The 12,146-nt window shown below is 36.3% G+C and overlaps 1 protein-coding gene across 1 annotated transcript; it reads right to left on the bottom strand.

Annotated features, from left to right (window-relative positions):
• Positions 1-2,042: 2,042 nt before the first annotated feature.
• Positions 2,043-6,023, bottom strand: LOC103033638 (protocadherin-20). The gene is made up of 2 exons (XM_007231776.4): positions 5,861-6,023; positions 2,043-5,427 (listed from the first exon to the last, which is right to left on the bottom strand). The coding sequence occupies exons 1-2, from the start codon at positions 5,909-5,911 to the stop codon at positions 2,821-2,823; spliced, it is 2,658 nt and encodes an 885-aa protein (XP_007231838.3). The 5' UTR covers positions 5,912-6,023; the 3' UTR covers positions 2,043-2,820.
• Positions 6,024-12,146: the final 6,123 nt, after the last annotated feature.

Below are 12,146 nucleotides of genomic sequence, written 5' to 3'. Positions count from 1 at the left end.
ATTAATTGAATATTTATTTTCATTAAGTGCTATCGAGATGTTTTACTTTATTTTTCATACACTTTTGGAACATCTCCTTTTATGCACATTGTTAATGTTGAATATACACAGTACAGTCAGATTATTGTGAGCACCTCCTTGTTTCTGCACTTATTGTCCAGCTTATCAGCTCCACTGAGCATATAGGGGCACTGTGTAGTTCTATAATTACAGACTGCAGTCCTGTATCTGTTTATCTGCATACTTTATTATTATCCTTCTTTCACCCTGTTTATTCTTTAATGGTAAGGATCCCACAGCACCACTACAGAGCAGCTATTATTTGAGTGGTGGATCTTCCGGAGTTCTTAAACACCTCTACGTCCTGTGATCACTAATGAAGAACTAGAGAATGACCAACTCAAACTGTGCAGTAACAGATTCAGAGCTTCTGTCTCTGACTTTAAATCTACAGATGTAATAGAGTGAACAGTCAGTGAACACAGTGTTTAAAAACTCAAGCAGCACTGCTGTGTCTGATCCACTTATACCTGCACAACACACATTAACTAACACACACCACCATGACAGTGTCAATACAGTGCTTAGAATGATCCACCATCCAAATAAAAGCTGCTCTGTGGTGGTCTATACTGTGGGGTCCTGTCCCTTAAAGAACAGGATGAAATAATGAGACTAAAGTATGTAGAGAAACAGATAGAGAACAACAGCCTACAGTATTTCTAAAACTTCAAAGTGCTCCCATATGCTCAGTGTAGAAACAAACAGTTGATCAAAATACACTGAATGGATTGTTTTTTTTTAAAACACCTGTATTTTCCCTCTGGTAATGCACTAAACACACTGTATTCTGTTTTATAAATTCTATTTTTGCTGAATTTTCATAATATAATACATATTGTGTATTAAGAAAATATCTTCAAGCACTGAATGCGATATTTTTGCCATGCGTCCAGACATGGGAATTATGGGCTGATGCCAACATCTACTATTCTTCAAGTACTCACAGTACAGCGCAAAGCCTTAGGTGTCTGAAAAATTATAAATATAAATAGCCTTGCTGTACATTTATGTATTCAAAAACTCTGGCATTAAAATGAATGCAAATAAACAAGTAAACAATGCACAATGTCTTTCCTCTGTTCAGTATTTCAGAAGCTCAGTATTTCCACTTCACATCCAATTCCTAGTTTATGGTCCTTTGCAAAAGCTTGTTTTGTTGATTTTAGTGCATATTTAAAAGCCCCGTTTCTATATATGCGCTTAAATTAATCTAAAAAATATATATATAACATATCACATCATCTTTGAATAAGACTTTGAATTTCCCCACTTGATCAAATGAACAGTAATTGAGCATTAAATTTATCCAATCTGTCATCAATTTTTCATTAAATTTGGAGGACCATATTCTTCTAACCAACATATAAAATATAAAGGAAGATTGTTTTTTTAATTCTAACATGCATTAATATAAATGTTAATAGACATTTTCAGTAAAAGGTTTATGTATAATAACATCATTACTAGTGGGATATAATGTTGTGATTATATATTTAATTCTTTTTGTTGTAATGTCAGAAAAACTCTAAACTCTAACATTGAATGTGCTGTGAATTTTGCACAAACCACATTAATTAATTTATTTCTGCAATATATTAAATCTATTCATTCTTTTTTTTACCGTTATTTGACCACATAATTTAATTATACCTTTATATATATGCATTGTTGCTGTCACTGTTGCTGTTACAAAAAATCAATAATAACACTGCAAAGTCTGTGGAGGTCTATAAAAAAGTTCAAATTTCTTCCAACTAACATTGAAGCATTTCTATTGGTCCATTCATTATTAAATTTGGATGCAATATAAAAAGCAACTTTTAAACTGACACAGAAGTGCTTCAGCATCAATGTATAATATAAAACACACACATACTTTTTTACAGTATTTTCCCCATAGTTTGAGCTGCTGCCTAGCATAAATAATAAACATCAGATAAAAAATAGATATCGCTTAATGGAATAATAGATAATTCTGGTAAGAAAATAAAGCACTTTAATATTCATGTTCTCTTTGTTTACACACCACAGGGTTGTGAGGTCTGGAAATGAAACAGTGTTTTGGTAAGAAGTGAAGGACAAAGTTCAAACTCTCGTTACAGACTGTGACAAACCAAACGCTGGCAGAAAAGACTGCGTGTCTTTACAGTGGTGTAGCACTGAAAAGTCATTGCACTGCAGTGAAGCATGATAGACAAACACTTGTTCCATGCGTTAATGCATGAAAGGCGTCCACTAATGAAACCGACACGTTCTGTGGATTTCCACTGGTTACTGTACAGCAGTTCTTGTGTACTTTTTGCACTTGTGTACTTTATACTGAACAATAGTAACAAACACATCCAGCATCCAGAATATTGTAAATTCTGTGGGGATTTTTGTAACTATCATTTTTCCTTTAGACAGGGGGGTAAAGTGGCTAAAACAAAGAGGGGTATTTGACACATTGCTCAGGGCACCGCTGGGGCGGTTGTAATAAATTACAGAATCACACAACAACGCTTCAATAAATTTCAGGTTTGAAAAACTAGACAAGCTCTTGACGAACTTGTAATCTTATTTTTTGCCTGTTTTTTTTTAACACGTTTTGTTTTTTTGTCATAAAATTATAAAACATCGTACATACAATATATACATTTTACTCATTTTTACACTGCATTTGTCTATAGATTTGAAGCTGCACAAGTCACATTTGTAAACAGTTTGGTTTGGGCAGTAAGAGCAGTCTCTTGGGTGGGGGTGAGGGGGGGTGTGTGGTCATATGTTCGAAAGTTCCATGAGCTTCCTGTCCATGGCCTGCATGTCAGTCTTCATTTTTAAAGGAATTTCCACTTCCAACCTTTTCTTTTTATGCTTTTTTTGCTTCTTACAGCATATGTATGCAGTCAGTGACACCACCATAAAAAACAGTCCCAGGCAGGTGGCGCTGAGGGCAATAAGCACCGGCTGGCAGGGGAACAGCTCAGTGTACTTAGGCCCCTGGGCTAGTTTGTTTGGTGGCCTGATCTCCTCAATGCCAATCTCCACTTCCCTGGTCAAAAGGCTCTGGATGTAGCTCTCATTGCTGATGGTCTCGTTGACAAATAGGTTGACCACAACGGTGGAGTGGAGTGGCTCAGGCTGCCCGTGGTCACTGACTTTGACCAGCAGGCTGTAGAGCCCCCGGTTACTCAAGGCCTTCTTGAGTGTGATGTTTCCTGTGTCCGGGTCAATGTCGAAGGAGCCAGGCTCGCCACCTTTCCGCTTGATGATGCTGTAAGCAATGACAGCATTCATGCCAGTGTCCCGATCAACAGCATAAACCTCTGTGATGGATGTTCCTGGGAGTGTACTGGGAAGAACCAGCATGTAGGACTGGTTTGACTGAGGGAATAGTACAATTGGCGGGTTGTCGTTTACATCCAGCAGCAGAACGGTAACCATTGTGATGCAAGAAAGTGCAGGCTTACCCCCATCAACAGCTTCAATCCAGAGATAATACGTTCCTTGCTGCTCTCTGTCAAGGGGTGTCTTTGCCCTCAAGGCCCCCCGTCCGGTGTCAATCACAAATATGTCACTTCCATTGAGAATCGACAATGCCACCCAGCCATTTTCCTCAGCATCTGCATCTGTGACCGACAGCACTCCGATCTCGCCAAAACCAGGAAAGTTCTCTGGCACAAAGAAGGTGAAGTCCTTGTTGATGAAGCGAGGGCTGTTGTCATTGCGGTCCAAAACAGTGACCACCACCGTGGCGATTGACTCCTTACGTGGAGTGCCACAGTCAACGGCCCGCACCATAAACCGGTAGGTCTCCTTCTCCTCGCGGTCTAGAGAAGTGGTCACCGTCAAAACCCCAGTCAGCCGATCCAGGTGGAAAATACTAGGAGCATCTGTCCCAAGAAGATAAAGCACTTCCCCCATGCTACCGCTGTCCTCATCGGTTGCCTGTAGTTTAGCCAGGAATGTATCTGGTGCATTGTTCTCCTCAACCTTGACGTCAATAAGCGACTGCTTAAAAACAGGTGCATTGTCGTTGACATCCAGCACCAGCACCTTTACCAGTGTCTTAACAACTGCGCCATAGGTGTTTCTGACCACCACAGTCAGCTCATAATCCTTCTGCTGCTCATAATCCAACAGATCAGTGGTCTCCAGCAAGTATTCGTTTTTTAAATGTTTATAGGGCAAAAGTCGGAAGGGTCCAGTCCCTTCCAGAAGGCACACTGCCCCTTGCCTGGAGTCCACATTTTTTATGGTGAAAAATGCAATTGGCGTAGATGGCGGCTCTGATTCACTTATAGAAACGATGCCATCTTTTTCTTGAGCAATGTAACGTGGCACAATGGCCGGTGGACCGGAAACCACTTTGATGACGTGGAGTATGACAGTAGCAACATCAGGGATGCAGCCTGGCCCATTGGCCAGCACGACCACCTTGTACAGCTTTCCAGTGTCTGTGTCAATTTTTCCAGCCAGCTTAATGACCCCCGTGACTTTATCCAGGTGAAACAGGCTCCTGGTCTCTCGGGTGACACGTTCGCTGAAAGCGTAAGTGATTTGGGCATTGGCACCCTCATCTGGGTCAAAGGCATGGAGGCGTGCCAACTGTGCGCCCTTAGTGGTGTTTCCGTAAAGTGTTACGTTCACCTGAGACTCTGTAAACTTTGGGCAGTTGTCATTGACGTCTGTGATGATAATTCTAAGAGTGGCCGTGCCCAAAAGTGGAGGAGAGCCTCCATCCTCTGCTATAATGTCAGTGACGTATTCCGCCTGTGTTTCCCTATCAAGAGACTCGGTGACGATTAGAAAAGGCGTTAGCTCACCACCTTCATTCTCCTCCACGTCCAGAGTGAAAAATCCATAGTCATTGACGAGCCAGTAGGTCTGCACACCGTGGATGCCTATGTCGGGGTCTACAGCGGACTGTTCTACTGCAAACCGAGTATTCACTTGTGCATTTTCCGGCACAGACACTCTAATCTCATCCACTGGGAAGTGTGGCCTGTTGTCGTTGATGTCTTCAATGACAATTTTGATCTTTACTAGTTGGAAGTACTGCTGTGGCAGGATAATCACATCCAGAAAGATAGCGCAGCCCTGGCCCTCGTGGGAGTCTGCACACAGAGCCTCTCTGTCAATCTCCTGGGCAGATGTGTACAGCTCCCCAGTGGTATTATTCAGGTTCACATACTGTGAGTTGATCTGCTTTAGCTCCAGATTGAACAAACGAGGAGGATCAACCGAGAAATCCAAGTTTAAGTCTTTAGCGATAGCCCCTATGAGAGTCCCTTTGGGTAAGCCTTCCTTTATCTTGTAGACGAGGTGGCTGAAATTTGAAAAGCAGGAGAGAGGGCTGGTGTAAAGCAGGAGAATGCACAAAGCCTAAAATGAACAGAAAAAGGAACAGTTAAAAAAAGGATAAACCACACTCCATAAATCATATTTATACATAATTTATTTTTAATCTATTAAATAATATCAAAACAAAGCAAGGTTAATTTGTAAGTCAAGCTTGGTGCAGTTATATGAAACCAACAGAATCTAAGCAGTACAAGACTACTGAATTAACTCCATGAGCCACCTGTAATTAAACATATTAGAAAACTCAAAGCCAAAATCAGTTGCTTCACTACAAAAAAAAACAGAATAAAACCAGAAAATAACTCAAACAAGCCACTGAAGCTCTCTCTCTCTCTCTCTCTCTCTCTCCATGTTGACCGTTTCCCCAGCTTAAGTATAGGTCACCTAAACTTAATTCTCTAAATGATATAACACAGCACTCAGTTCAAAAGCACATTCAGCCTCAGAAACTCACCCAGAACTTCCCTTTACTGGCGAGACAGGCACCTCGATGTATGTTGGACATGTTTCCCGGTCGGCGGTCGCACCACAGGGAGCGGGTGAGTTTTGGCTAGTGCCGCGGACGCATCCTGAGCGCTGGAGCGGCTGTGATCCGTCAGACTGCCTGCTTCATCTGCGCCTGGCGCTCCGCTTACTGCTCGCAGGCACGCCCCCGGTATGCAAATCCAGGTCGGAGCTCAGCCAATCAGCGCTGACGCCAGCAAAGTGGGGCGGAGAAAAAACGTGAGATTAGCATATTTTAACCCCTTCGTCTCTGAGACATTTTCAGCACCATAAAATCAAACTATTTGCCATAAAGTGAGTTTTTATCACTTAATTTAGCATTTATACATCTAACATGTTGGTCTCTTTTATAATTGTTTTTAAATACATTATTACACAATATACACGTTTAAAACAACAAATGAATCAATGTATTAAATCCGAATAAAATTATGGAAAATATAAAAATGTTTAAAACTCAGGTTGCAGTTTGTTCTTCAACACAAAATGACACAAAACAATTAAAACACTTTTTTTTAAAAGCGTTTTCAAATGTTTTACTGTATTTCATATAAACTATAGGAAACTATAAATAATACTAAATATGTTTATAGTAAACAAACCAAATGTTTTTGGGTCATTCCAGAATTGGGGGCACCTTTCATGTCATACAGATAAACCTTACATTATTAAAATAATAATAATAATAATAATAAAATAAAAATCACTCTAATAAATATATTAGGTTTTCACTATTAATACATTTTATTTTTGACATTATGATTATTGTCTTCCCCCCTCTGATTTATCTGTTCAGCTTAAATGTTACATATTATATTTATGTAAATGTTATAATATCAAAAATAACATATTTTTTGTGTATTTACTCTGTTTACACCCAATTGTACACAATATCTATTTTTTTGAGTACATGTGATTTCAGTCATTTACAAATAGAATCTATGTTTGTCCTGTTGTTCTGGTCGGTTACTTCTGTTATAAAACTCTATGAAATGCTGAAACAATTCAAATAAAAAAACATGTGATGTAAAAATGTGCAAGGCAATGAGATACTGTATGTCAAATTGATCTAAAATGCTAAGAATAAATAACCAGTATATTAATTATTAGTAAAATCTGTGTTTGTAATATTAAGTAAACTTCATTAAATTTTCAATAAATAAAAATGTGTTAAAAATCCATAAAATTATGGTTTAGATTTGCCATTTGGGTTTAGGTTAGTAAGTTAAGACACAAAATGATCGGAAATGTTTATTCAGTACACCTGTTTATTGATGATAGTATGTACTGATGAATCAAAAACTGTTTTTCCATAATTAAAATGTAAACCCTAATAATAAGAAATGTATTTGCTGGGCATTAATGCGCAGACACAGCCTGGCATTGAAACATATGCAGTCCATTAATATACTCTATCATTCAAAAGTTTGGAATCAGTGTTTTTAATAATATAAAATCCATTCGGTTGCAGAATGTATAAAATTACACTAATATGTTCATCAGTGGCCCTTTTCACAGGTTAAAAAAAACACCTACAAATTGAAAAAAATCAGAATTATCAGGAACAATAAATAGAGCTGTAAATGTTTGTAAAATGACTCATTAAATGAGATGAAGCTGAGGTGAAATCATATCTAAATCTTCATAAATGTCAGGAAGTAAGTGTTGTTCTGCCTAATCTTAATCTTAGCCTAAAAAGAATGTCAAGAACGCCCTGTATTTCCAAACATATGATCAAATCTTAAGACAGAAAACGGTACTTTAAAAAACTGGAGTTTAGAACAGTGGTTCTCAAAACTGCAACAGGTTTTGTGACATGCTGTAAAATATAAAGGGTTGTAATCTATATGTATAACATTAAATTGGTTTGTGTTAGTGTTTAACCTGTGTGACCTTGTGTTAGTTCCTGTGTGTAAGTCCAACCTTCAGTTCTTCACCCTCTTATAACTACAGTAGTAGACGTTTTTAGTTGAGTTTAACCATGTATGGTATCGTTGTCTAAAAGGTTTGAGAATCACTGGTTTAGCATATTTAGAGCAGGGGTAGACTGGCCATCAGGACTACTGGAATAATTCCCGGTATAATGCTCTTGTTTTGGGCCGATGGAAAATCTAAAAATAGAACCTGATTCAAGTGTTCTGATATTGAATTGTGCACTGATCCACAGTATGCAAACTGCATAGCCATTAGCCAATCACCAATTAGCCTCCCCCAGCATAAAATGTAATCATCCAAAACGTGCACAGAAGCTTCAATTTAAAAAAGCATGCAATAAAAAAGAGGATACTACAACAGGAGGCGTATTTGTGATTCTCACTTATGCTTCATTTAGAGACTAAGATCTGGGGGATCTACTGGTGGCCCACTAAATCTGGGTATTAAACCCACAACCATGTTACAGATAGTCCCATGCTCTAACCCATAAGCCACCACTGCCCAAACACTAGCAGAATCATTCAGAATTTAAGAATTAAAGCTTTTTAACTCTAATTAAGGCATTAAATTCAATCAATGCAAACCACAATCCAGTTGGTTTTACCTTTTATTTTTTTAATGAAATAATTTTGCATAAAAAAGTAATATTGCAGAAATAACACCTGCATTACCAAAGTTGGTACAGTTTCACATACTAAAACCTGAATATACAACTAAACAGATGCCTAATAGAAAAATAAAAATTTATTATTTTAGAATACTATATGTAGTATACAGAATCTAAATTAAAAATGCACTTAGACTTTAGATGAGAAATTAAGTTGAGTTCATATTGAGACTCCTGTCTTTAGTAAATTATTATTATTAATGTGCCAAATCTGAGCACACTGTGAGACTTTACTGATATCTATAGTAACCCTCAAGAGGAGACATGTGTGAGATTACTGAACCCTTTATCTCAGGGGGCACATTTGAGCATAAGGATAATTATGCTAAATTCAACTTTGTCTTTCTATCTGATCTCAAAGATGTCTACATGAAACTACAGAGATATTGAAAAGATCTTCTTTTTTATTTTTCTTTCCTCTGGGTAAACTGTTCCTGAATATAAATGGAATTAGATCAGACGTATAGTGCACTATGTGGGTAAAGGTTCTGCCATTTCATATCCTACACAGTGCACTAGCTATTTAGATTGGAGGAAGTAATTTAAGACATTGCCATTAGTCTCTGCTCCTCAGAAAATCAGTTCTTACTGTTGCTCAGAAATATGTTTCCACAGTAACTAACAGCAGGCGTATTTGTCTAAGACAAATGCAAAAAATCTCTGCCTTTATTTCTAGCAGTGTCTAGAGGTTTACTGAGACAAGATTGGGAAATCCATAATAGTAAAAAAAAAAACATTGTAAAAAGTATTATAATTTTTAACAATGTGATAGAAAGATGAATATGTGTAATTTTACTGATTCCAACCTTCGTATAAAATAAATATATATAAAAATAATGTGGTGTATTATTGTAAATAACTTGTTAAGTTAGATGAAAACAATTTTCTGTATAGCTATAGAAAAAAATCTTTACTTTAATGTGTTGGCATCCTTAATTAATGATAACTTCCTTTGTGGTGAAAAGTCACCTGATCAGAAACCTATTTTTCTACTTAATTTTATGTATGATAATTGAGTTACTTGTTACCTGTTATTGTGTTGTACTTGTGTTTGAAAATGGAGTCATTGTGACATGTGAAATATGCATATATGGGGGCTGATAGGGGAGAGCTGTGTTGGTGTGATTGTAGTGGGCTGGTCTAAAAGTGGTGCTAAAAGTTTCCCACCTCAAACAATAGTTATAATAATAATAATAATAATAATAATAATAATAATAATAATAATAATAAAATTATATAATCATGGTAAAATACATGCAAATAAGAAAGCAAAAGCTGTGAATGTTTTGAAAAGCTGCTCAGTAAAATAATTCACTTTGCATGCATGCGTCTATCACATAGAATCTTATCCACTGATTTACTTCGTAGAAGCTTCATCTCTTCAGTGATATCTGCTGTAACTTTCTTGGTTCTCAAGACTCAAGCTCAAGTACAGACTGGAAGTAAACAAGAGATTTTAGATCTTATTTCACTTGGCAGTATGTTGTTTTCTCTCTACTGATGTAAATGACTGTGTTAAAAAGAACTGAAAGCTGCTTTATAGTTAAATTGCTGAAAATTCATTTTTAGATACCTATTTGAGTAGTTTTACTTCGTTCTTATATTTGTAATTATTAATATTTAGGTAGTTTTATTTTTTTATTTTGATCCTGATATTACATCTGTATGTGTCAGTAAATTTCATTTTGTAATTGGCTAAAATGCTTTTGCATGTTGTATTTACTCTTCCAATAACGCAATATACTTTTGACTTTAAATCTAGTATAATTAAATGACTGCAAGCATTCATGGCATTTTGGTGTAAAATGTTACAGAAGCCGATTTCTTTATAGAGGTGTTTATATAATATTTGTATATGTATTCCTATATGTATATGTATTCATCTGAAAACAACAGTGAACCTACACAAATTATCACAATTATATATTAAATATTTATATCAGTAAAATGGTGTAAAATGTGACACATTTTTGGAAAGTTGGTAATTGGTAAATGATGAGATTTTTACTGTAATGTAAAGTTTTTTTATTATTAAAGCCTATAGGCTACAAATATTGCATAGTTGTTTAGCCTTATTAATTGATTAGTTTTATTGAGTTATTTTAGTCTGCGTTTGCAAGTCCATTAGTTGTTTGTAGCAGTTTGTAGCTGTTAAAATGTTAACTGTTTTCTCTTTTCAATCAATATATTAAGTGTTTTAAATTAGGATTGTCTCTGGTTGGTTCTGCTGCTTGACTGTATGATTAACTTATTGTATGATCTTCTTAAACCATTGCTCATTTTTAAATAGCTGTAACAAATGTTATGTTTTTTTTGTTGGCTCCTGAAAAACAAACAAACAAAAAAACATTTATTTTAAGATGGTGTCAATTATGTGTAATAACCTTTCACTGAGGGGGATTTTAAAGGCATTAAAAATCTTATGTATGATTGGAATACTGTAAATAATAGTATTTAAAAATTACTAGCATAAAGCTTTGAAAAAAAGAGAGAATCAGTTTCTCTGATTTTGCTATTTATAGGTATGTTTGAGTAAAATGAACATTGTTGTTTTATTCTATAAACTACGAACAACATTCCCCAAAAATACTGTCATTTAGAGCATTTATTTTTAGAGGCCTCAAATAATGCAAGTAAAACAAGTTTATTTTCATAAAATTTTAAAAGTTCAGAAATCAGTATTTGGAGGAATAACCCTGGTTTTTAATCACAGTTTATATGCATCTTAGCGTGTTCTCTTCCACCAGTCTTACACACTGCTTTTGGAGAACTTTGTGCCACTTCTGGTGCAACAATTCAAGCAGTTCAGCTTGGTTTGATCATTTGTGATCATCCATCTTCTTCTTGATTATATTCCTGGGGTTTTTAATTTGGCAAAATAAAAGAAACTCATAATTTTTAAGTGGTCTCTTTATTTTTTTCCAGAGCTGTTTGTGTCTATCCCTGTAGTACCTGGCCAATACAGCTCATTTATTCATGTGCGTTAAAGTCAGCGACAGGATGGGGGCGCTGTGGGAGTTTAGCACCAGTTTTGTAGTTAGTCAGTTAGTTTGTTAGTTTAGCAACAGGCTAACTAACCCAGTTAACCTAATTAGATTTAATTTAGATGCTTAATGCAGTTATTTTACTTTGCATGGTTTAGCCAGAGTTTAAACATTCCTGGGCATATGACACTGCTCATACCATTCAGTTCATCATTCAGTAACATTTTTAGAGCCTTCTATCTGAAAATGTTTTGATGGACACTATTGTGACTGATGGGATTAAATTGGTTATGTCAGTGAAATCTCGAGAATGCAGCTGCCTGTCATATTGCTCAGTCCTAGTCAGATTTAGCTTTTCTGTTAATCTGTTAATTAACACCTCACTTGACTTTACCCTCTCGGACACAAGTCTTTATTTATGTATCAGTTCAGTTCAACAGCAGCTTCCTTGAGCTGGCTGACACTCTGGATCTGTGCTTGTGGTAGCTAATTGGGCTACACATCCACCACCACAGAAAAAAAAAATCTTAATTTTATCTTTTTTTAGTGTCTGCAGTTCTGTGATCCAGAATTGATTTTTTTATAGTAAAAAAAGGTTAGCCCACAAATTAGGCTAATGCTAATCACTTTCTCTTTCATTAAAAGTAGGA

The sequence above is a fragment of the Astyanax mexicanus genome, chromosome 16 (assembly GCF_023375975.1).
Source record: "Astyanax mexicanus isolate ESR-SI-001 chromosome 16, AstMex3_surface, whole genome shotgun sequence".
NCBI classification, from domain to species: Eukaryota; Metazoa; Chordata; class Actinopteri; order Characiformes; family Acestrorhamphidae; genus Astyanax; species Astyanax mexicanus.
This window is presented reverse-complemented; position numbering and strand designations above follow the sequence as displayed.

Coding starts and splice junctions, on each gene's coding strand:
- LOC103033638 (XM_007231776.4), bottom strand. CDS start 5,911: ATGTCCAACATACATCGAGGTGCCTGTCTCGCCAGTAAAGGGAAGTTC. Junction 5,428..5,860: donor CCAGTAAAGGGAAGTTCTGG/GTGAGTTTCTGA, acceptor TGTTCATTTTAG/GCTTTGTGCATTCTCCTGCT.